General features: G+C 36.5%; 1 protein-coding gene across 3 annotated transcripts in view; it reads left to right on the top strand.

Moving 5' to 3' along the window:
* ATP9B (ATPase phospholipid transporting 9B (putative)) overlaps positions 1-23435 on the top strand; it is a 161975-nt gene that overhangs the window by 39708 nt on the left and 98832 nt on the right. For all 3 annotated transcript variants that reach the window (XM_072411551.1, XM_072411552.1, XM_072411553.1), the window contains one exon: positions 3530-3581. In XM_072411551.1, coding sequence (XP_072267652.1) covers positions 3530-3581 — 52 coding nt within the window. The remainder of the gene's footprint in view (positions 1-3529; positions 3582-23435) is intronic.

Here is a 23435-nt window from a genome sequence, read left to right on the forward strand (position 1 = left end):
GAAATTGCTTATATATGGTATTTAACAATGATAATTCAGCAACACCACATCAACTGCATTCCATTTAAAGTTTTTTGAATTCCAGAAACAGTAATGTTTTATTTTGCTGCTTACCAGTCCTTAGATGTGGTTGACTTATTTTGCCTGGTGATCATAAGAACCAGGAACACTTTAAGTCATAGGAAGAACAATTCAATAGTTTCTAGTAGAATTAATTTTTTCCCAACATCCCCATCAATAACAGGTGAATTAATTAAGGTATTAAGGTAAGGAATTAAGGTAAATTTTATTTTTTTCAAACCTCAGGATTTTTTAGGCCACTCAAATTACAATTCAATTTTTTTAAAAAAAATAGCTTAATAACATTTTTATTACCAATAAACAAAGAAATATAAACTTCATAAAAACTTAATTTTTGGAAAATAAAAAAGGTAATCAGCTCTCAATTTGTTTTCTTGCTTTGTTCTGCTTGACACATTTTGTGGATTTCAACCACTTCCTCAGGGGCATAAATGCTACAATTACGTTAATATAATAAATTTCATTATTTCATAATACATACATCAATTCATTAATTCACAATTCCAAATACTCAAAACAAAACTACATACAATAAATATAAACTTACATAATTTACAGGTAATCATCCCCATGCATTTGAGTCTTAGGGTAAGCTCAAATACTTAACTTACTGTTTCTGTGGAGATGTGATGTCACCCTAGATTTCTTGCTTCAGATTTAAGCTAGGTACATACTTCCAATAATTATTGTTAGAAAACGAAAGATTACGACCGATCAAGAATTATGCACGATTATATTTGAATGATCCTATTGTGCACAATTCTGCATATGCTGTAACAATACGATTGTTCATATATAATCCACAAATAGTGTACGCACGCTGGGTACAATCCTTTGAATGATGCAGGGAGTGACATGTAAAGGGGAAAGTGTATTGGGCAAACATGCACAATCACTTAACGACCGTACACATGATAGATAGCAAACGATCGTCGGCCAGTCAGATCTGCCATGGCGGTCGTTTATTTCCAACGGCAATCCTCGTTCCTCGGCGTCGTTGGTCACCTCTTTTGTGAACGATTTGCCGCCAATCAGTCCTTTGTCGTTCGTTTCCAACAATAATTATTGGAAGTCTGTATGCAGCTTTATAATACAGAACACCTTATTCATCCACAGAGGTGGACTGAGCTTAACTGATAACTTGAGACTTGGGTATAACAGTAGCAGTGGAAGTTAAGACGTGCAGATTCTGCATTTTTTTGTAATTGTAATGTTTTTAATGAGACAAAACAAGGCTAAATACACACACTGCACATATACACCTAAAATATGCCTGCTTGTTCCATACCATACAAGATAGTTTGTGGTGAACAACAGCCATTCATTTTTTATGGCTTTTAATAAGGGATTGCTACTAAATTGTAACATGAGTGACGGAGCAATAAAGGGCTATCATTAGCTTGCCTTCAAATGCGTTGAATAGAATAACATAAAGAGTGCCATCATTTTAAGCTGAACTTTACACTGTACCCTCCCTATATCTAAATCCTAAATCTAACACTTACCCCTTTAACCTAAGCCCAAGGCACAACTGATACCTTGGACTATTTATAAAACAGGGAATCTGACATTTCCTGGTGAGAATCTATTACTGCCATTCAACACACATGGACCAGGACGATTCCCCTGAGGGAATGTCTGATTTCTGAGTTCATAACTAGACCCCCTTGAGATGTATCCTATACCATAACAAATCTTCACTTTTTGAGTTCAGTTCCATTTTAGGTTACAATAAAAATATTTAACTGTTAATAATTAAATACCTTCTGATCTAAGGGTTAGATTTCTCAATTATGATGAGCCCGCTCAGAAAAAAAAAGTTTCATACCTCTGTGTTTATTGTGCATAGCGTTGTCTATTTTGGCTGCCCCCTTTTGCCTAATTCCCTACTTAAAAGTAAATAGTTTTGGTTGTATATTGAGAAATTGCATATTTTTTTTTTAAATCAAGATCAAGTGCTACCAGGGTAGATTGTATGCTAGTTCAGCTTTCCGAGTTCTTGGAATTTATTATATTTCTGTTATCTGATTTTCTTTTACAGAAGAAAAAAAAAAGTTCTCCTGTATTGGAATTGAAAAATGCAGGTTACTGTTTGGCCTAAATTGAAGTTCTGGAACCATTACTAATATGGTGAAATTTAAAAATTCAGCAGTCAATGTGATAACTGACTTAAACTTAGAGGGTAGGTATGAGGGACAGTTAGTGACATAACCATGGACTTTGTAAAGTGCTGCATAAGATATTGTCGCTATACAAATACTGGCTAATAATATTATTGTAATGTTTTTTGTTTTTAATTGCAAATGTAGATTCTAGCTTGTGGAGGTTTCTGCATCAGTTTGTATGTTTTTTTTCACTTGTATTCTAAATGTATGCTTTAGGACAGCATTGTCCAAGAACCAACATTTTTTTTGTTTAATTTTTATTTTGTAAAATATCAGATGATGGCCATGCATATCATAATAAAACCAGCGAACACCAAGTATATAACAGAAAAACCCACTTTCCAAAAAAAAAAAAAAAAAAGACATACTGCCAGAAGCTTATGGGAAGTAGCATTCATCTTAAAATAGCAGCAATAAACCCTTCCGCTCCATTATAAATGATTTCTGTGACAGTTACCTTAATTTTTACCCCCATCACTGGTGGCATTGGGTATAACAGTATTCACCCCAGATTTTTTTTTAAGCTGGATGTGAAGAAGCTGTAGGCAGGTGATGACCCCTGTACTGTTACCCAACTTTTCCATTTCCGCCCAAAAATAGCTAGGTGGTTACTAAAAAGTGCCGGGTGATGCTTTCGGTAAAAGAGTCTGGGGAAAACACTGGTATAATAACAAGCCTCTCTTTATTGGTCTTTGTGGCTGTAGTAGTAGCCCTTCTCCACACTTTCATTGGTTTCATTGGTTATATGTGTGTTTTTTTTAATATTACGTCCTAGTATTTTGCATTAGAAGTTTTTCTTATTGAAGTGTATTTAAAGTCAAACATAATGAATAAATTATAAAATAAAATAATACTGTTAACATAATTATCTGTTTCAATAGAAAAGGATTGTCAGAGGTATTGACATTTTTTACTGGTATTTTTAATACTGCCTGTTTCGTAAGTCATATGGCTGCTTTGTCCTTTTTTCATTGTGTTATATTATTTTTGCAATTTAGGTGGATGTGTAAAACATCCTGAAATAATTGCTGTTTCTTATTGAGATTCATAGTGAATTTAAATGGTTCACCAATGGGAAGAATTTGAAAGGCTTAACTGTTACTTCGTTATTGTATAATTTTTTTACAATATTGATTGCTAAATTGGAAATGCGGAATATAAAGTACTGGGAGAAATCCTATTTTAATTGCATTTCAATCCCGTTTGTGACCTTTGGTAGCTAATACTATAGAACATATCTTGATAGGAATTATTTTTTTATGCGTACATTTGTTTATTTACAGAATCAACGAATCCCAGCTGACATGGTCTTTCTGAGAACCTCAGAGAAAACTGGTATGTCAAATGTCTTGGCTGAATGAAATGCAGAAAATTAGTTTTGTTAGCCATATTCAGCTTGTTGCAATCTTGACAGATTAACTATTCAGTGGGAACTGACAAAGTTTACTATCTTGAAACTGCCATGACATTTTATAGAATATATAGGCCTATTTAATCAAGCAAAGAGCAATATACAGCAGCCTATCATGCACGGACTGTTGTCTTGATTGTTGTAAATAGATGAAAAGTAATGTCACACTGCTATGGCTGCTTGTACAGGGTGCAAGCTTTTTAAAAAGACATTGTTGTCTTTCCATTGCTCCTTTCTCCTCCACCACCATTACTAAAATGATTGGTGTCTGTTGTATGGGGAAGCAGTGATGTTACTGTATAGGTCATGTGACAGTTCCTATGCCTGGGATTAAAGTGAAACTAAACAAAAATTACACTAAACTTTAATCCCGCAGATCCCTCGGTGGTGCTGGACCTTTCCTCAATGCTGTCCCGCACCGTACTTGAAATATTTGTCCGTGCTGGGTTCTACCATCTTTGGTTTTCTCTTCCTGTTTTTTAGCTACATCACCCTATCTCGCACTGCACAGGTGCAAGATTGGGTGACATAGCCCACTGTAACGGGAGAAAAAAGGTAACGCATGCATCTTCTTCCCCTTAGTGGAAAAAATGCTCCTTCTGCGCATGCCCGAGATCGGAGCAGCCAGAAGGAGCAGCCAGAGCCTACCGGGATGCGTGACGATAGGTATCCTGGGAGGCTCTGGCTGGTCCTTCTGCACATCTTGAGCTCGGACATTTCTCTTTGCTTATGTTCAGTTTTATTCACTGGGACAATCAAGACTTAAAGGGGCATGACTACCCTTTAATGTAAAGTAAAAAAAAGTTGAGATTAAGTTCACTTTAACTGCTAAACCCAAATACAGGGGAGGAGGTAACATGATTCTCTGGCTGAGTATAAGGTGTGTATGTAGGGGTGGGGAGGTCCCTGGCCAAGGGGGTCAGCCTTTTTTTTTTTTTTTAACTAGTTAAGCTCTCACACGTGTACATCCATTATGAACCAGAGCAATTTTTACATTGACTTTGATTAGTATTAGTTTAAAATGTGTACTTTTTATCTAAAGGAACGCTAATTGTTTTATCTTTTATTTGTCTGGTTTAAAATTACACTAAAATTATTTTTCTATTGCAAACATTGCAAAGGTATTTTCAAATAAAACTAGTCTTTTTCTTTCATTTTAAACTGTGTTGCCATGTACAGAAAAAGATAATTGAATAATAATGTTTATAAAACTAGAAATAAGGAAACCAAAAAGAAAAATGAAAAAGAAAAATATAGTTAAGGGGAGAAAGAAAATGAAGGTAATTAGGGCTGATTAGATTAAACTAGGGGTTAAGGTAGTATCATCAATTAACATTTAAAACAAATGACCCAGCTCATTTCTCTGATGTCTCTCTGAGAAACACAGGTCTAGTGCAATACAATGTTGAATAGTAATTTCAACCTCCAGTACTGCTATAGTTAGCTACTATATTGAAATCATGGCTATATGTGTGCTCAAAGAAAAGGGACTGAACAATAAAAATTAGTCCATATGTATAGGGTCATTTTCCAGTACTCTGTTTAAATACCAAGTAGTATGACAGAAACAGTTGTATAACTTTATTTTTGTGGGAGTATTAAGTGTATCAAAAAAACTTTACCAAGTTTCAAAAAAAAAAAAAAAAAAGTTGTGCTTTTGATTCTTTGTGTATGGCAGCTTCTGTCTACTTCATACTGACAAGCCCTTGAATTTTACCAGAAATAGGCCCAAGGTTGGAGAGGTGAAGTCTAACCAGCAGGGCAAAATAGTTTTCTTAGCCTTATAGTATGTAAGAAAACAGCCCTGTTTGAAATTAGAACAAACTTTTAAAAAATAACAATCATAAAAACGTATACGAATCATCTACCAAATGTATTGCACTGTAAACCCTTTTTTACTTTTAAATGAACCTAGAACTTTTCTAACTTTCCCTGATTGGGGGAAAGCACTAAACCTAAGGAGTCTGAAATAACATCCAGAGATATTTGTCAAGTAGTACAGCCAATATTGAAATTTACAATCAGAAAGTGACCACTGGACATCACTAATCAGAACACTTAGATGGGTACAAAGCATGGCTATTGTCCACCGCCAATTAAACATATGTGTTGATTGCACATGAAAAACTACCTGAGAAATATTAATAACAAATACCAAAACCAGTACGGCCATGTTGTGCATATGTTGTACTGTAACATAGAAAAATGTAAACCTTTTTTTGCTATAAAAAGAGAATATACAAAACCAGGTTCCCTAGAAAGGGGAGGCACACAGCAATCATGGTTCTGTCCCTCCATCCATGGTGGGTGGTGAGAGTAGTTCCTGAAGGCGTGGTAAGGCAGAATCTGGATCTTCCAAAAACAGAGTGGTTCCATTGATTGTGACTTTCCTCTTCGTTGGGTATAGTAAAGCAAAACAAATCTTCCGATGTATCAAATATTTGCAAGCTGGGGAATACGCTCTTCGTTGTTGAGTGACAGAAAAATCTTGGAATATAAAAATTTTGTACCCATTGGCTTGTAAGTATTCAGCTTTTTTTGTAAGCAGAGAGAATTTGTTGTTTATCCATGAAGTAGAAAAACTTTGCAAGGCATGAGGCCTAGTGTTAGACGTATGCTTTTCTGGGCCAATGTGGTGAATGCGTTCTATCATGTGTGAGGAGAGTGGGTCCAGATAGAGTGCACGCATGAGGTCCATTGTAACAAGTTTCAAGAGATCTGGGTACTTAAAGGATTCTGGTATCCCCAGGAAAACGGAGGTTAGAGCGGCGATTCTGATTCACCAGGTCCTCATACTTCTCAGTAAGCGATGCAAGTTGAGTTGTTTGCAAGGATATGGTGGATTGTTGTGATAGGAGTTGGTCTTCGAAATCGCTAACCCTTTGTTTTGCTGTATTGCTGGAACTTTGTTGTAAAGCTGAATCAATTGAGGATTGCAGTGAATCAAATTTTTTGTCGAAGTATGGTGACAAAAGATTAAAGACCTCTTAAGCTGTAGAGGAGAAAGGGTGTTGTGACACCTGTAATGCAGGTTCAGCGTTAGACATGTCCATTGATGACAAAAATGGATCATGTCCTGATAGGGAATGTGCAGGTGAATTAGGGGTTGTGTCGCATGTCAGGAAGCGTACTACTTCTTTAGCCTCATTGTGTTTAACCATAGTACCCGGGGTAGAATGGGTTATGTATTTGTACCTCTCCTAAAACTGAATGTCTTTGGACAAAGCACCAGGACCTGCCACTTGTCAATGTACATTGTAAGGAAGCAGACAATAGGTAGATGATGCTTTATAAATGAGATTGAAGCTTCACAGTAACAAAGCACCGGGTTAAGCCACTGCAACATGTATTAGAATCCAGCACTGAAGAAGCTGCTAGCATGGGGATCAGTAGCAGTATTTAGGTGCCAGAAGCAGACAGGAGCCAAATACAAGTAGTTAGCGTTTGGGGTAGTGAGGAGGCGTAGGGCGTCAGGTAAGACAATTCACTTTCAGTCAGTACTCACCCCCGCACTGATAGTCCCAGAGGCATGTCACCATGCTCCAAATAGCAGCAACAAAATTAAAAAAAAGGGGAACGTGTAGCCAAGGAGAAAGAGGAAGCTGTATGTATTGTGGGAATCTAACCCATGAAAGCTGTGGCTGGCAATATGAGGCAGTGCTGCAGGAAAGAACAATGAAAAGTGCTCAGGCCATGCGGCCAAGATGTCCGCCAATCACTCGCACCTTTTGAACAGAGCACTGACTACGTGCTCTGGGGTGATCGTGCACTCCAGCACAGGACTCTGCTGATGCTGCATGTGAAGAGGAACGCTGGGACCGGGTGAGAGAAAAAAAATCCACTGCACCAGTTCCGTAGCAGGGAGTTAGCGATGGGATATGTCGGAGCGCTGTTAAAATGCATGCTCCGCCTTTTGCTCTGCCCCCCTGGAAGTCTCACATCCTCAATTTTTAATGTGTTGCCTTTTTGTGGTCCCTTTCCCTTCACCTGCATTTGTAAGTGCTGTTATGCAAGACCTTACAAACTTCCTTTGCAGGATTTTGCAGAGTGAAGAAAGCTATTTTAAAGGTAGTATTTTAAAAATGAAGGCTGCTAGAATAACTTAATGCTTTATGGCTTTCTACCCACTAACCCACAGACCTGGAAAAAGCCTACTGATTGGGGTTTTAGACTTTTAAGGCATTGCCAGCTGCATACCTGTTTTATATTGGTGACCCAAGTCTTCAGTGGTAGCTGTCATATTTTGATTCCCAAATTTCCCTTTATGCTAGATTTACACCAAGTAAAATGCTTTTAACGTGCTTTGATGCATGTTAAATTCCTGTGTATGTTGTTTGTTTTTCCTTTTTTTCACAAGAGGAGCCAAATTGCTTTTATGTTTTCTTAATGTGCTTTGCAGCATGTTGTTGAGTTTTTTTAACAGGTTATATCTTGTTGAGCTTTGCGTAAATGCAGCACGTCCTGTTTTTAGCAAACACAAAATTGGCATTTTGAAAAAAATGTGTTTTTTCTTGCTATGGTATGGGCCTTCATGGAATGATACTGGCCAACTTTACTCGGTCCACATAGAGTGAATAAGCTCCAAATTGTATAAACTTTTAGGGAATTAAAAAATAATAATTATCCCCTGCACAAATCTTTAGGCTGCAAAAACCCAACTTTATCTGTAAATTTATATGTTACATGGAACAGGAAATTACTTTACCTAACATATTGCTGCATTGCAGTTTATTGGACAATCGGCTGCTACTTTTCTAGTTCTTATGAAGTAAATTAAATCTAGTGAAGATTTTTTTTCCTACTTTCTTTCCATTATGTTTGAGATACCTCAACTAGAGACGTATTATAATATATACTAGTGATGTTGTCTTTTAGCAAAAAAATAATTAAAATATGCATCGCTGCCCAATATATCTTCAGGTTTTACCTGATCATTGGGTTGCAGTAATAAATTCTCTTTTCCTATCCTGTATAATAAAGATTCAAGTTTTACTAGAACCATGGGTTGCATTAATTATTCATTCTCTTGATAATATCCCAAAACCCCTAAGTAAATTTTGCATTAACGTCTGTTCTGCTGCCAAGTGGGTGACTGTGTCTAACTGGCTTTTATCCATCATGCCCATTTCCATACTTCATAACAGGCTTAATCGTATTTGGCTAAATGAAAAACTCACAGCATGGCTCAAGGATTGTATACCAATTTTTAGACAGGTTTGAGACCTTTGGATGTAACCTCAACCACACGTTAATGATTTTTCTTCCATTATTAACATTATTTCTTGCTTATTAATGCTGAACTTTGGGATCTGCAAATGTAGTCTAAATGCAAGGGTCGTGTGTGTTCTTACTTTAATCTCTGTGTATTTCTTTAAGATTTGTGCTATAATCCAGTGTGAAACTTTACTTGTGTGCAGGTGCTTGCTGTAATGAAGACTGGTTGCTTTTGTGCTCTTTTTTTGGGCAGAGCGTCCGGTCTTGAATCTGTCTCCTACTACTTTTCTCCATGCTTCTCTAGCAGTTGAGCTTGTTGGTCTCTCCCACATCTTTGCTTATAAATTCTGCCATTGAAATTAAAGAAAGCATTTATGGGTGTTTAGCAGAGTTGTTTCCTCTATTTTGTTCTTTGTGAGGATATTTTTTTTGCACTGTATATGCTGTTCCAAGTGGTACAAAAAATTGCCTTGTAAACATAGCCTAAAAAGAAAGCTAACAAACAAGGCAACAAACCAGTTTATATAATAAAATATAGCACTTGTTTTTTTTTATTTGTGCAGGCAATTGCACATATTGATCTTTAAAGTGGATCTCAACCTGGAAATACTCCTGTCCTCGTTCTGTTGCAGGATGCTGCTATCCGTTTCCTTAATTTCTTCCTTCTTGTGATCTTTGGCGATCTTGATTAGTCTGGTCAGGTTGATATAACTCCTGCACAGGTGCATGGGAATTCATTAAAGCTTGCCAAGTGGAGCGGAAACATTTTTGACAATTCTCTGGAGCAATCATTTTAAAAGTAGAACTTTAGTTCTGCATTAACATCAGCAGTGGTAATTAATAAATTGAATAAAATTTTTGTTGAGATTGGATTGAATGTGACATTATTGCTACAACTGAAATATGCTGCTTTTATTTAGAACATTTTTATGTGAATAATGCCTACTCCCAGAAAATTAGTACATTGTTTAACCAAGCCACTCCCAGTATCACAGATGTCTTAACACAAAACCGAAGAAAAAAAAAAAGGTTGTGTCAGACCAGATCTAATACCACTTGTTTTGCTGTTCCTCATTCTTGTTCTCTCAGACCAGTTGAGCGCAGATTGCCCTATGTCTAACTGTGCATGGTGCAGTGTAGTAATGAGCATTTTATTGCAATGTGGGTATAGGAATGGGCAGTCAAACAACACACATTAACATTAGAGATGTAAACACAGCCGTATTTTAGGTATGGGACTCCATGTGCAGAGAAAGGGAACATGTGAAAAAGGAATAAGTAGAGAACTAAAGCTGAACTCCTGCTTTACCTTTAGTCTTGCACAGTAGTACAGGCTCCTCGCCTGTACTTGATGTTCTTTCACTGATTTCACTGCATACATTCACTTTAAAAAGATCATTTTATGTTATAAGGCACGAGACATGAGATTATGAGTTTGCTATACCACCTGACAATTAAACATCTAAATCTGCCATCTGGTATAAAACTCATTCTACTTTGACCACACTGACTATTGTAAAATTTTCAGATATTTTAAAGAGAAACAGATTGATCTGACCGGGACAGTAGTATTCTGCCCCCTATATAGCTTCTTCAGTAAACTCTACCCGTGACTATAAGTCTCTCGTAAGCACTTAGAGTTATCTTCTTCAGCACATTTCACATTGATGTTAGTCCTTGATATGGGTAGCTGTACCTCATTACTGTTTCAGTCTTCTTTCACTGTGATGTTATACTTGGCACTGAACAGGGCGCTTTGGCCACATACATTGTGAGCAAATATGGACTTATCATTCCAGTCTCTTTTTATTTTTTTTACCTTTGCTATTTTGATTTATATGGTCAAATCACACTAAAAGTGTAACAAAAAAAACAGAAAATCCACGTTAAATAAGGTGTCACCAATTGATTTGTTAAGGAGTGAACTAAAAATGAGTAGCACTGTTTCTCAAAGGTCAGCACTCTGGTCTTTGCAGCGCTAGATCCGGAGTTTGCGTGGGTTTCCTCTAGGTTCTCAGGTTTCCTCCCACATTCCATTGGTTTCCCCCCCCCCCCAAAATTGATCTTCGATAGTGTTAATGACATAAAACTATGGTAGGGACATAGATTATGAGCCCTATTGAAGGACAGCTAGTGATATGACTATGGACTTTGTAAAGCGCTGTGTAATATGTGAGCGCTATATAAATACTGTGTAAAAATAATAAAATGCAGAATGTCTGGCTAGATAGAACAAAATGTTCAAGCATTTGCTGAATTGAATTGAAAGATTCCAGTTTTTTCATTTACAGTTAGGTCCATAAATATTTGGACAGAGACAACTTTTTTTCTAATTTTGGTTCTGTACATTACCACAATTAATTTTAAATAAAACAACTCAGTGCAATTGCAGACTTTAAGCTTTAATTCAATGGGTTGAACAAAAAGATTGCATAAAATGTGAGGAACTAAAGCTTTTTTTGTAATACAATCATTTCATTTCAGGGGCTCAAAAGTAATTGGACAAATTAAAAAGCGGAAAATAAAATGTTTATTTCTAATACTTGGTTGAAAACCCTTTGCTGGCGATGAAAGCCTGTGGTCTTGAACTCATGGACATCCCCAGATGCTGGGTTTCCTCCTTTTTAATGCTCTGCCAGGCCTTTACTGCAGCGGCTTTCAGTTGCTGTTTGTTTCTGGGCCTTTCTGTGTGAAGTTTAGTCTTCAACAAGTGAAATGGATGCTTAATTGGGTTCACATCAAGTGACTGACTTGGCCATTCAACAATATTCCACTTCTTTGCTTTAATAAACTCCTGGGTTGCTCTGGCTGTATGTTTTGGGTCATTGTCCATCTGTACTATGAAACGCCTCCCAATAAATTTGCTTTTTCTCCAGGCTTGTTTCACCTGCATGGAGAGCTCCTTTGACCGCATGTTGTCTGCATGTCCACATACAAGCACCCCCCTCAAATCAACTCCAGGCATTTTATCTGCTTAATTGATAATGACATAACAAAGGAATTGCCCACACCAGCCCATGAATAGTCCAATTACTTTTAAGCCCCTGAAATGAAGTGATTGTGTAAAAAAAAAGGCTTTAGTTCCTCATGTTTTTGTTCAACCCACTGAATTAAAGCTGAAAGTCTGCAGTTCAACTACAGCTGAGTTGTTTCATTTAAAATTAATTGTGGTAATGTACAGAACCAAAATTAGAAAAAAGTTGTCTCTGTCCAAATATTTATGGACCTAACTGTATGTCAAATGTACGAGATCAATCAGTACAAAATTTAAAAGCTCTGTTTTATTTCTTAGCTTTTCCTGTTTGAGTTATTCAAAAATCTTGTTTAAGGGTCATGTTAGCCATTTCAATTATCAGAAGAAACCATTTGCTTTGATTAGAAACATTTAATGGCTGCAAAATTGAAATTCCCTATGAACAAAAATCACACCTGGTTAGCACAGCTTTATTTATGTACTTTAATAAGTAAATGGGAATTTAGTCAGTAAAGTCTGTCAGAAAACCAGTGAAGCAAGTTGGCTTGCTTGGTTCTGTTTACACCCTTGAAATGCTTATTAACGCATGTGTACAACTTTGCCATTGTATACAACAGTGCCAGTTCACATCTTTTCACTCTGTTGGCATAGATTGGATGAAAAATGTGGGGGTGTTTAATAGAAAATAAAACAAATGTAACATGCATTCTGACTTGTTTTCTGTGGATAGTAACAACCCCTTCTATAGCAAACCTCAGCATTTTTTTTGCTTTGCTGACAGAACCCAGAAGAATAGTTCCAAACACATGAATATTCACATAAACTAACAAAATAAGGCTAATAAAAAAGCATACCATACATGAAAGGTTGTAAAACCATCCTTGTGTTGTAGTATCTTAATCAATAGACAGCTTGATACATTTGATAACATAGTAGCAGAATACAGAAAATATATTAACCCCATCTCGCAGTAATCCTGAGTGTGACTCAGAGTGGATTTTACTTGCTAAAAGTGGTATTCCTGTGTCACACTTGGGGTTGCTTAAAACTTAAAAAGAAAAAAAAAACACTTACTTGCGCCGTTGGCATCCCCTGGCGTCCTGCTGGTCCCCGCAGGTTAATGGGTGGCGTCCTCCCTCTTTGATCTTCTTCCGGCCACTGCAGTGACGTTCTCTGGGGTTTCCTAGTGACGTCGGTGCATGCATCGGTGCGGGAGGTGGAAAATTTAAATAATTTTGTATTGGATTCAATACAAAATAGCTTTATTGAGTCCAATACAAAGAAATCTTGATACAATATACACACACACATATATATATATATATATATATATATATATATATATATATATATATAATTAATACATGCTACTGTACAGTTATATTACGTTTTACTATTTTTTTTAAATAGTAAATTATTACTATTTATTAAATTATTATTAATTATTATTATTATTATTAAATTTATTAAATCTAAATAAATATTGGACATATTTCGGTGAATTATTCCTAAGAATTATAAGCCTACAATGTAAAATAAATTTCCATGCAAAAAAATGTAACGCTTTTTGGAAATACGGACAGAATTAGAACACTAGAGGGGTTAAAAAAAAATGAAACTCCAGAGTGACCAGCTTGAGCTTCAAACAGCATTTCTTAGTAAATGAAATTGTAACATAGGACAAAAGCCACAACCTAACCATTTGTTAGACTTTTACCCCATTGTACAAAGCTAAGAAATTAGAAAGTTGTCTTAAAAGTAGGCATCTGTAGAAGTCCAATGTTGTCCTGTGAAGAATGACAAATGACTAGAGTGAAGTTTAGCACATACGGCCAGATAAACTTTTATCTTCGGGGCATAAGCAACTGCCAGCAATCTGTCCAAACTACTTTAATCTGTTTCCTTACCTCGGTTCCTATTCCAGTTTTAACATTTGATTTAACTCAGGCTGGAAATGTTTTGACACCTATTTTACGCTGCTGAATAATATTGCCCTTGTTGTCATCCAGACATTGTTTTAAACTGTAACCTCAGTCAGACACCATCTCGGTAGAAAAAACCCTCACGTTAAGTTTGTCTTTATCACAGTAAATCATTTTGTTAAAGTCTTTGAAAATCAGTCAAAGAGCTGAAAACAAATATGCAATTTACATAATGCCACAGAGCAAATAGGTTATTAAACGTTACTGGGAGATAGTGACGAGCAGCAAGAGAACAATTGAAAATGGCAATTTTCAAATTGTGCTAGGAAATACTAATGTGTATTTTTCCAAGTATAGGTGAAAAGTTTGAGCTGAATGATGGACTGCATTGGAGGCTTAGAGTTCCTTCTGCCTTCTTGTTTTGTATTTCAGTGTATTGTTAAGTTCTATATAATTAGTGTCCATCTTTTCTGTCATGTCCACTTTCATTTTTTTGTGTGTAGTTTCATTACTACAGAAGATATTTTGGATCCTGTGTTGATTCAACAGATATTTAAATATTGGGATTAGTTTTTTCTTTTTGCTATTGCTAGAAAAACCAACCGTCATTTATAGCTACATTTCCTGCAGTGACCTAAAAACTTGTAGCAAGTTTAAGACCTGACACACATAGAAGTGTAATGTTCTCCCCCAATAGCACTATTTACATAGAGAAGAAGTGTGTACATTGCTATTGCTTCGTTTCAGGAAAGCATAATTTGTATTAATTCCATTTTATTTGATATTTGCTGAGCACTACTGTTGAAAAATAAAAGTTGCCACTGGTTCAAGTTTTTTTCCCTTAAGGGCAGGTTTAGGCCTGCCTCCGAATTGTTCAATCCCGCGTGGCTTCCCGTGTCTGGCACCCTGCCAAACAACTAAAGACTTGCAATTCAGGTTCCATGGAACCCAGATCTAGACATTTGACAGCTGGGGGTAGTGAACGGCACTAGTGCTGCTCACTGCTGCCCCTTTTCTTTATGGATCTGTCCTGGTGTGATGAAGCAGTAAACGCAATGCAATCTCACCGCAGGTGTGAACCACTATTCTTACTCTTTTGGTTACTGTATCTATTACCAGTTTACATGCAATCATTGTTAGTTCCTAAAATGTATCTTAATTTCAAATACTGAAAAACTTCTATATATACTTGCCCTTACATTGCAATATATTACATCTTTGTTTTTAGGTTTGAATATCACCAAGCAAAATGTAAAAATAGTGACTCTAAATTGTGTTATTTGTTTATTTTAAATGTCCTTTTTTATTATGTTTCTTTTTTTTCTTAAAATTCTGATAAATACAACGGAAAATAGTTTTGTAAAGAAAAATGCAACACTTTTTTTAATCATGACTACGTTTAATTTAAATAATACATGAGCATTTTCTATTATCACAAACTTTATTCATGTTAACATGTCCATGTGCCATGATTGCTTACAAATGTAGATTTTAGTGCTTTTATGTGGCTGTACCTTTGAAGCATAGCTGCTGAGTAAGCCATAGACAGGAGGCAACAGGAGCTTTACTTTTACTGTCAGTTATTATATATTAAAAAGAATAAGCATGCATGCATGCATCATTTAAAAAAATGTGTGGTTTGCAAAGAGTTATTTAAAACATTTATCAAATAATCTTAGGTTTCCATTACACTATTTTTGGCTAGTGTTCTACTTTACTGCAAATTTCTGCCAGAAATTGCAATCAAAAGAATGTGTTTGCAATCCCCTAATATTTACTTAAACTAGAATCAACAAGTAGCTTGTGTATGTGAAACATGTATCTGTTTTAATTAAACATTACTGTTGCTGCATTTTGATATATTCCATAAAGTATTTAATACGACGGCATATTGCTTAAACACAAACGTCAATATAGAAATCCTCAAATATATGCAGTGTGATCAAGCTTGGATTAAAAGCATCTGTGTGCTTGTCAATAAAGAATTGTGATGAGTTCGGTGGCATCATATTGAAGGTGTATTAATACGCAGGATCCGATTGGCTCATCAGCTGATTGTTTAGAATGTAAATGAATCTGCTGATGGATCCAGTGACTGATGGCTTAAATTCCAATTAATCAATTGCTTCATCAGTTTCTTAATTCAGATCAAATATCTCTTGAGTGCACATAGTTCTTTCTGTGGTATTAAGAGAAATGAATGCTTTAGAACTAATTTTCATCAATCTCTTATAAATGCCAATATGTTTTTTCTCTTTTGTCGCAAGTGATGACATTATAGCCTGAATGTTTGGGGGATATATTACAGTTCCTTTTTAGTACATTTGAAAGCTAAACTTTGTTATTTGTTTGCTAAAAGAAACTGTCTCTGCAGGGTAAATCATAGTACTCTTTGTTCCTGTGCATCTCCTTGTCTGCTTAAAATTTTCATGCACTGCTGTTTTAATGATTTAAAAATAAAGTTGCTGGTATTTGATATACAAAGTCAACGTCTATTTTCCCTTTGTCTGGTGGAGGTTTGTATGCCTTTCTGTCAATGATTCTTCTTGGGCTTCTACCTCTACAAAGCTGTGTCCAACTATTTATGACAGAAACGTGCCCTCATTCACAAAAGCCTATCAATTAATGTATCAACACCCTTCTATGTGACACTCATACCGGCTGATCCTAATTTGATTGCCATGAAAACTATCGTTTCCTGACAACTCTTGTCAATTATACAAAATAAAATCAAGTATTCATAAGCAGACAGTAACAGGATATCGGCAGGCAGATTTAATAATTCAGTTTTACCGAGGATTAACTAGCATTTGTTGTAGCTAATGTTCGCTTGTGTAAAAAATTTATTGAAACAAGCCTTCAGAGATAAAGAGAAGGTAGACATAATATTTTCCCTAAGTCAGGGCTTCTGCTTTTGTTGAGTTGCCATGATCCAGAATGGCAGCATATTCTTTTACTACTAAATTTAGGTTTACATATTTGGATGCTTTTTTTTTTTTTTTTTTTACTTTTTTGCCTTGCATGTATTAAAAATATTTTTTTATCATGTGAATGATCTCACGTGGTCTTATATTTATTACATATTCCTAATACTACTAAAGAGTAGTGTATCCAGGTCATTGCAATTGCAGAGTTTTATTGTGTTGCTCTTTTAATTTACAGTGTAATAAATAACTTGGCTACTTTTGCTACTTAAATCCAAATACTTGTCTGTGAATTATGTTTCGATCAGATTATTTATGGTCTGCGTTTACTGGTCAGTCCATGTCATATCTATGTGTGTTTCATGGCTGTAAGCAAAAATAGAACATCTAAGGAGAAGTGATGGGAAAGACTGCTCCAAGTACATCTGAAAGCAGGATATGCTTCAGATTTAAATGCAGTCTGTGCCACCATCAACACCCCACTAGCATGATATGTAAACTCCCCTAACTGGATGGACTTAGACTAAAAATTTAATTAAAAGCATTATTAATTGTATTTCAACTTTTATGGAAAAAAAATATCTGATCTGGAGACAAAGGCAACTGTTCAATTATATGCAATGTTTTCCTGAAGCATTCTAAAAGCAAGCTTGTCCTCACTCCTCTTGCTTCCAAAACCTTCTTCATGTTGGTTAAATGAGGCCGCCATTAGTTGGAGATTCAAAATAAAAGCTGAGCAGGTGGAAGCAGCTGGGAACAAGTCAACCTATCACCACAGGGTTACTTCTTACATAGTTAGGTCCATCGAGGTCAACTACAGGATAAATAAACATACTGAAAAACCTGCATATTCTAAACAAACCTGTACCATTAATTCAGTAAAAACCATAAGGCATGCTTCAGTTTACTCCAACAGGGGAAATAAATCCTGATATTCCAAGATAATTGAGTGTTCCCAAGATCAACAGTATCTTGGCTCTGTCCTTTATTATGCAGTTCTGTGTTTCTAGAAATACATCCAGCTATTTTTCATCTTTACCACATCTCACAGATTTTTCATTCTCTCTGTGCATTTTATTCAGTTTCACCACATTCTTTTTGTGAGCTGGTGCCCAAAATTGGACTTGTACACTAAGCGCATTCTATAAAAGATCACCTATACTTACCTTTTCAGTTATCTTTGTCTTCAACCTTATTTACCACTTTGCTGCTCCTGTTGCTGAAGGTTTTTTTTTCTTTGGGTGTCTTGAATAGCTGCCTACTACGGGGTGGGAGAAATGTAGTGTGTGCACACATGCAGTATGAGAAGAGCAGGTATTTATACACCTTCAAAGTAGTGGATTTTGAAGATTTATAAAATTACTTTAAGAATGTATTAGTCCTCTTAAAATTCCAGTGATGTTCAGAAGCGCAAAATAACCAAAATCTCCTCATGTGGAACTAAAGTTCCACACTTAAAAATACTCAATAGGCAGGTCATTATTGCAGAAAGGGAGAAGCAATGTCCCTTTTACAATACTCCTGTCCATATCCCTTGGTTGTCAGTATACCAGAATGAACTCCTAAGCGCCTGCACAGAACTTAGGTCATCCACGCCTGGCTAAACAAGGTGACCAAACATCGTATCCAGGAAGAGAAGAAGGAAGAAATTGGTGAAGCCCTGCAATGGAATTGGGACAGGTGACTATAGCGTGTTTAGTGCCACTTTTTATCAGTTTTGACTTGTCAGGGCAGTGAAATACAATATGACCTAAATGTATTGCATACACGTTTTGCACGTTTCCTTTAAATGAAGTCTATTGTCTGTCATTGCACACTGGTTAAGGGTTGGTGACAAGGTCTTTCAATGGCAATTTTGATGCACAGAATAGGGCTTTAAAGATTAGAACGTTTTTTGCACAACACTGTCTAATTCAAAAGTGTAAAAGTGTGCAATAAATGTTGTCATTCTGAAATATTTTGATAAATATTTTTATCTGCTTTATAAGAAATGCAATTTACAGGTACCTAGAGTTTGTAAGAATAAAAATCCTTTTTTTTTTCTAAATTCAATTCAATGTACCATTTTTAGCTAGAATTTTATGTATCATTGTTATGTTATGTTAATATTTTACTTAGAGGAATTTAAAAGAAAATAATAAATATTGTAGAAAGAGGGCAACACAGACATATTAAACAAATCAGACTTTTATTTATTCTCTCAGCAAATTTCATGTGTCGGCATCCAGTAGGACTTTCATGTCTAGACTGTATTAATTCAGCAGAAGTTTTGATGAGTATTAATGATTTTGGTTCCAGTGTTAGTTAGTGCTATTGAGAGCTAACTTGGCACAACACAATCTGTCTCTTCTGAATAAAAGGGAAGCGGGCTATGAGATAAGTTATTGATGAAATTAACTGCTGAAGTGGAGAGGAAATGCAGTAGGCCAATACATGTCATACTGTGCAGTCAACCGTTCACAAGAGCCACATTGGTCTTGAACCATATTGATTTGAGCTATAATTCTAAATGAAATTGATGGATGGAGAGAAACATAAAGAGTTGCAGTCATTGCTTTATGTAGAAGAAATGATATGAGCATAAAATAGTTAATACATCGAAAGTACTTATCAATGTATAACATTAGGACTGACATTCCACTACATGAAAGTGCTCTCAAATTGTGATAACAGTCACATAAAAGATGACAAAGGGCCAAGTGACATGTTTAAATGGAATCTATAACCTTTTAACATTTATGTAGATAAATGTGATCAATGAGTATGTGAAGATAGCCCTGTATGCTTACTATATGTATTTAAGCTATGCTTGGACAGTGAGTATAGCATCATGAGTGTACTTTACCTCACTGTGGAAAGCTGTCAGTCTGCATTGACTGATTGTGGTGGATATATGTGGCTTACCCTTTCATTCATTTTTGGTTTTGTATTGTTTTATATACAACTAGCTGCTTTATGGATAATTACTTAGTCTGTGTATGATACACAGTCAAGATAGGTTAAGTTTCCCATTGTTTTATCTATGCTTCATTGTCTAGCTTTGCTTAATGACACTACTAATCAAATGAAACTAAGTGTGCAATTATTTTGTATTATTACGATTATGGAGTAACTTTGGTGGTGTATATAATTTGTATCATTAATTAATTGTATCATCTTATTAATGTTGCAGTGGATGACCCCAACCTCAGCTAAACTGCTCAAATTACTTCCACCTTTGGTCTTACACAGAACATAAATGGCCCCACACACATCGCCAGACACACATAAACCTGGTATTTTCCAAACTCTGTAACCTCGCCCACCTTGACAACTCGCCATTTCCCCTTTCTGATCACAACCTCCTATCCTAAATCTAATTCTTGCCCCCCTTTGCAACATCCCAGACCTGGTCAGTAGCAGGGAGATATCCATAACTTCGACCACAACCTATTTACAAAAACTTCCTTATGTGCCTGTTAGTGACCACTACCCTCTATGGCGCTAGGCTCTGTCAGCAGCACTGGGAGAGTAAAACACCTCACAGGTGATGGTTTCAAGCTCTCAAAGTTTATTGTCACAAAAGTAAACTTCTATACACAAATCAAGGCGTGCGGACTGCATGATACAATGTTCCTAACCAATAACAATAAAGCAAAAATGCAGAACATAAAACATAGCAGGATAGAATTATACCAGGATATGATTATACCAGAGTGAGCAGCATGATTGGAATATTCCACATATAGACAACAATAACTTGCGGCTAAGTTGCAGACAACTTCCTCAAATATAAAATATTAAAACATGAATATCAAAACATCTTGTGACACATTAGTAATTATTAGAACAGGATTTAAAATGTATTATTAGTCCCAAGATTTTAACACTTTCAGTGCCTAATCCTTATTTCTTTCTAAAATAACATCTCCAGATAAAGCTGACACTTGGTCAACCACACTCTTTCTTTGGTTCTGGTCAAAGTTGCAACTGCCACCTACTGCTAACCCCCAACCCTGGCACAACAGTCACACCCATCATCTACAAAAGACGGCTTGTGCAGCTGAGCGCAAGTGGAGGAAGCCTGAGCGCTGACTTCATGGGCTATAAATCCAGACTAGAAAACCTTAACACCACTTACTTTAGAGATAAAGTTGTTAAAATCAGACATGACATCTCTACTTACTGTGCCACTCGAACCATATCTACCCCTTCCACCTGTAAATCATCACTAACTTCCCCAAACCCTGTTACTCAGGATAAAGTCTCCTTTCTTCTCTCATCATCTCAATCTACTACCTGTCCACTTGACCCATTTCCCTCTGATCTACTCCGTGCCTATTCATCCACCCTGGCCCCCGCATTAATCTAACTATTTAACCTCTCCCTTTCTACTGGTATCTACCCCTCCACTTTCAACATGCTATTATTCCCCCTATCCTGTTTATGCCCTCTGTGGATCCCTCCCTACCTTCTAGCTACCATCCTATCTCCCTTCTCCATATGTTTCCAGACTTCTTGAGCGCATTCTCTATAAAAGACTCACCGACTTTCTGAACACCAACTCTTTCCTTGACCCACTCCAGTCTGGTTTTCAAGCTACTCACTCCACTGAAACAGCCCTTACTAAAGTGCCAATAACCTCACCATAGCTAAGTCCCAAGGCAACTTTTCCCTCCTTCTTTTCCTAGATCTTTCCTTCTGCTTTTGATACTGTTCATCACTCCCTTGTAATCCAAATCATGAACTCTATTGGTATCAGTGACCCTGCTCTCTCTTAGTTTGCTTCCTACCCATCTGACCGCTCCTTTCAAGTTTCTTTCAATGGTAATTCCTTCTCTCCTACTCTCCTCCCTGTTGGTATTCCTCAAGGGTCAGTCTTTGGACCGGATTTTTTTCCTCTGTACACCTCTAACTCAGTAATCTCTTATCCTCCTTTGGTTTACAGTATCATCGGTATGCTAAAGACACTCAAATCTGTCTGTCCACCCTTGACATGTCTCTCCCTTGTCCGTCCACCTCAGATGTGTCCTGGGTAATGTTTCATGCCTTTTGTTGGCCTTCTCATCATGGGTGGCAGGCAGGTTTTAGAAACTCAACCTGAATAAAACAAAACTTATCATCCCCCATATTCCAAATTCCCCCCTGACATATTTTCTAACTGTTAACAACACTTTTATTTGTCCCTCCCCCTCAGGAACGTTGTCTTGGTGTCACCTACCCTGTCCCCAGAGACCACCAAACTTCTTGTACATGCTCTTATCATCACTCGTCCTGGATTACTCCTCTTTGGTATTCTAGTTACCCACCTCTCTCCTCTATAATCTATTATGTATGCTGCAGCCAGACTCATCCATCCTTCCCACCACTCTTCTTCTGCTGCATCTCTTTGTAGTTTTCTTCATTGACTTCTATTCACCTTAGAATCAAATGTAAACTCTGTCCTTTGCCTTCAATTCCCTCCACAGTTCTTGTCCCACTTATCTTTCTGACCCGACAAAAAATACCCTAGACGCTCTCTTTGCTCCTCCAATGACCTACTAATTACTTCCTCTCTCACAAGCTTGTCACATGCACAGCTCTAAGACTTGTCTGGAGCTTCCCCAATTCTCTGGAATGTTTTTCCTGTCCAATATGGTTTGCTCCTTCTTTCTGCTCATTTAAAAAAGCACTCAAAACCCATCTTTTCAAACTTGACTACCCATCTTCTTCTGTCTCTTAAAACCCTGACTACTCAACCACCAGTCCATATCCCCCTCCTATTGTGTATTACTTCCCCCACATCCTAGATTGTAAGCTCTTCAGGGGAGGGTCCTTTCTCCTCCTGTGTTACTGTCTTTATCTGTCTGTCATTTGCAACCTCTAATAAATGTACAGGGCTGCTTAATTTGTTGGTACTATATAAATACTATTTATTAACCACCTGGGCGGTTAGCCCAAACTTGGTTCGGGGTAAGAAAGCTTGCTATTATCGGTTACCCCGAACCAGGTGTAGCTAAAAATAGAAACACGCATACCAGTGCAATCCGATTGTCATACAACATTGTATGACAATCGGATTACAACTGAAAAAAAATACTTACCTTGTTCTCGCAGCTCCTCCGGAGACATCTTCAGTCTTCACCCGGCGTGTGCAGTGACGATCTCCCGGGTTTCCCGGTGACGTCGCTACAAGCGTCGGTGCGGACGGGAGACGGGGCGGTAAATTCAAATCGCTTTGTATTGAACTCAATACAAAAAGCTGTATTGAGTCCAATACAAAGAAATCTTTATATAATATATATATAATTGTGTGTGTGTATATATATATATATATATATATATATATATATAATAATTGTATAATTGTATTGTATATAATATATATATTATATAAGCTACTGTACAGTTACATTACATTATACACTATTTTTTTTTTATAATGTTTTATAAAAAATTTTTTTAAAGTTTATTATTAAATTTATTAAATTTTGGACATATTTTGGTGAGTCATGCCTAAGAATTATAGCCTACAATCTACAATAAATTTCCATGCAAAAAATGTAACACTTTTTGCATGGAAGTAGGGAAAGAATTAGAACACCTGGCGTTCGTGTACGCGTCCCTCGACAATTCCTGATGATGTCAGTGCATACTCCCGTCGACGGGGGTCGTAGCGGGAAATTCAAACATTTTGTATTGGAATCAATACAAAGTCCTGTATCCAATCCAATACAAAATAATACAAAATATATTTATGTGGTTTTGTCTATAGGTATGTGACGT

The sequence above is a fragment of the Pyxicephalus adspersus genome, chromosome 5 (assembly GCF_032062135.1).
Source record: "Pyxicephalus adspersus chromosome 5, UCB_Pads_2.0, whole genome shotgun sequence".
In the NCBI taxonomy this organism is placed as follows: domain Eukaryota; kingdom Metazoa; phylum Chordata; class Amphibia; order Anura; family Pyxicephalidae; genus Pyxicephalus; species Pyxicephalus adspersus.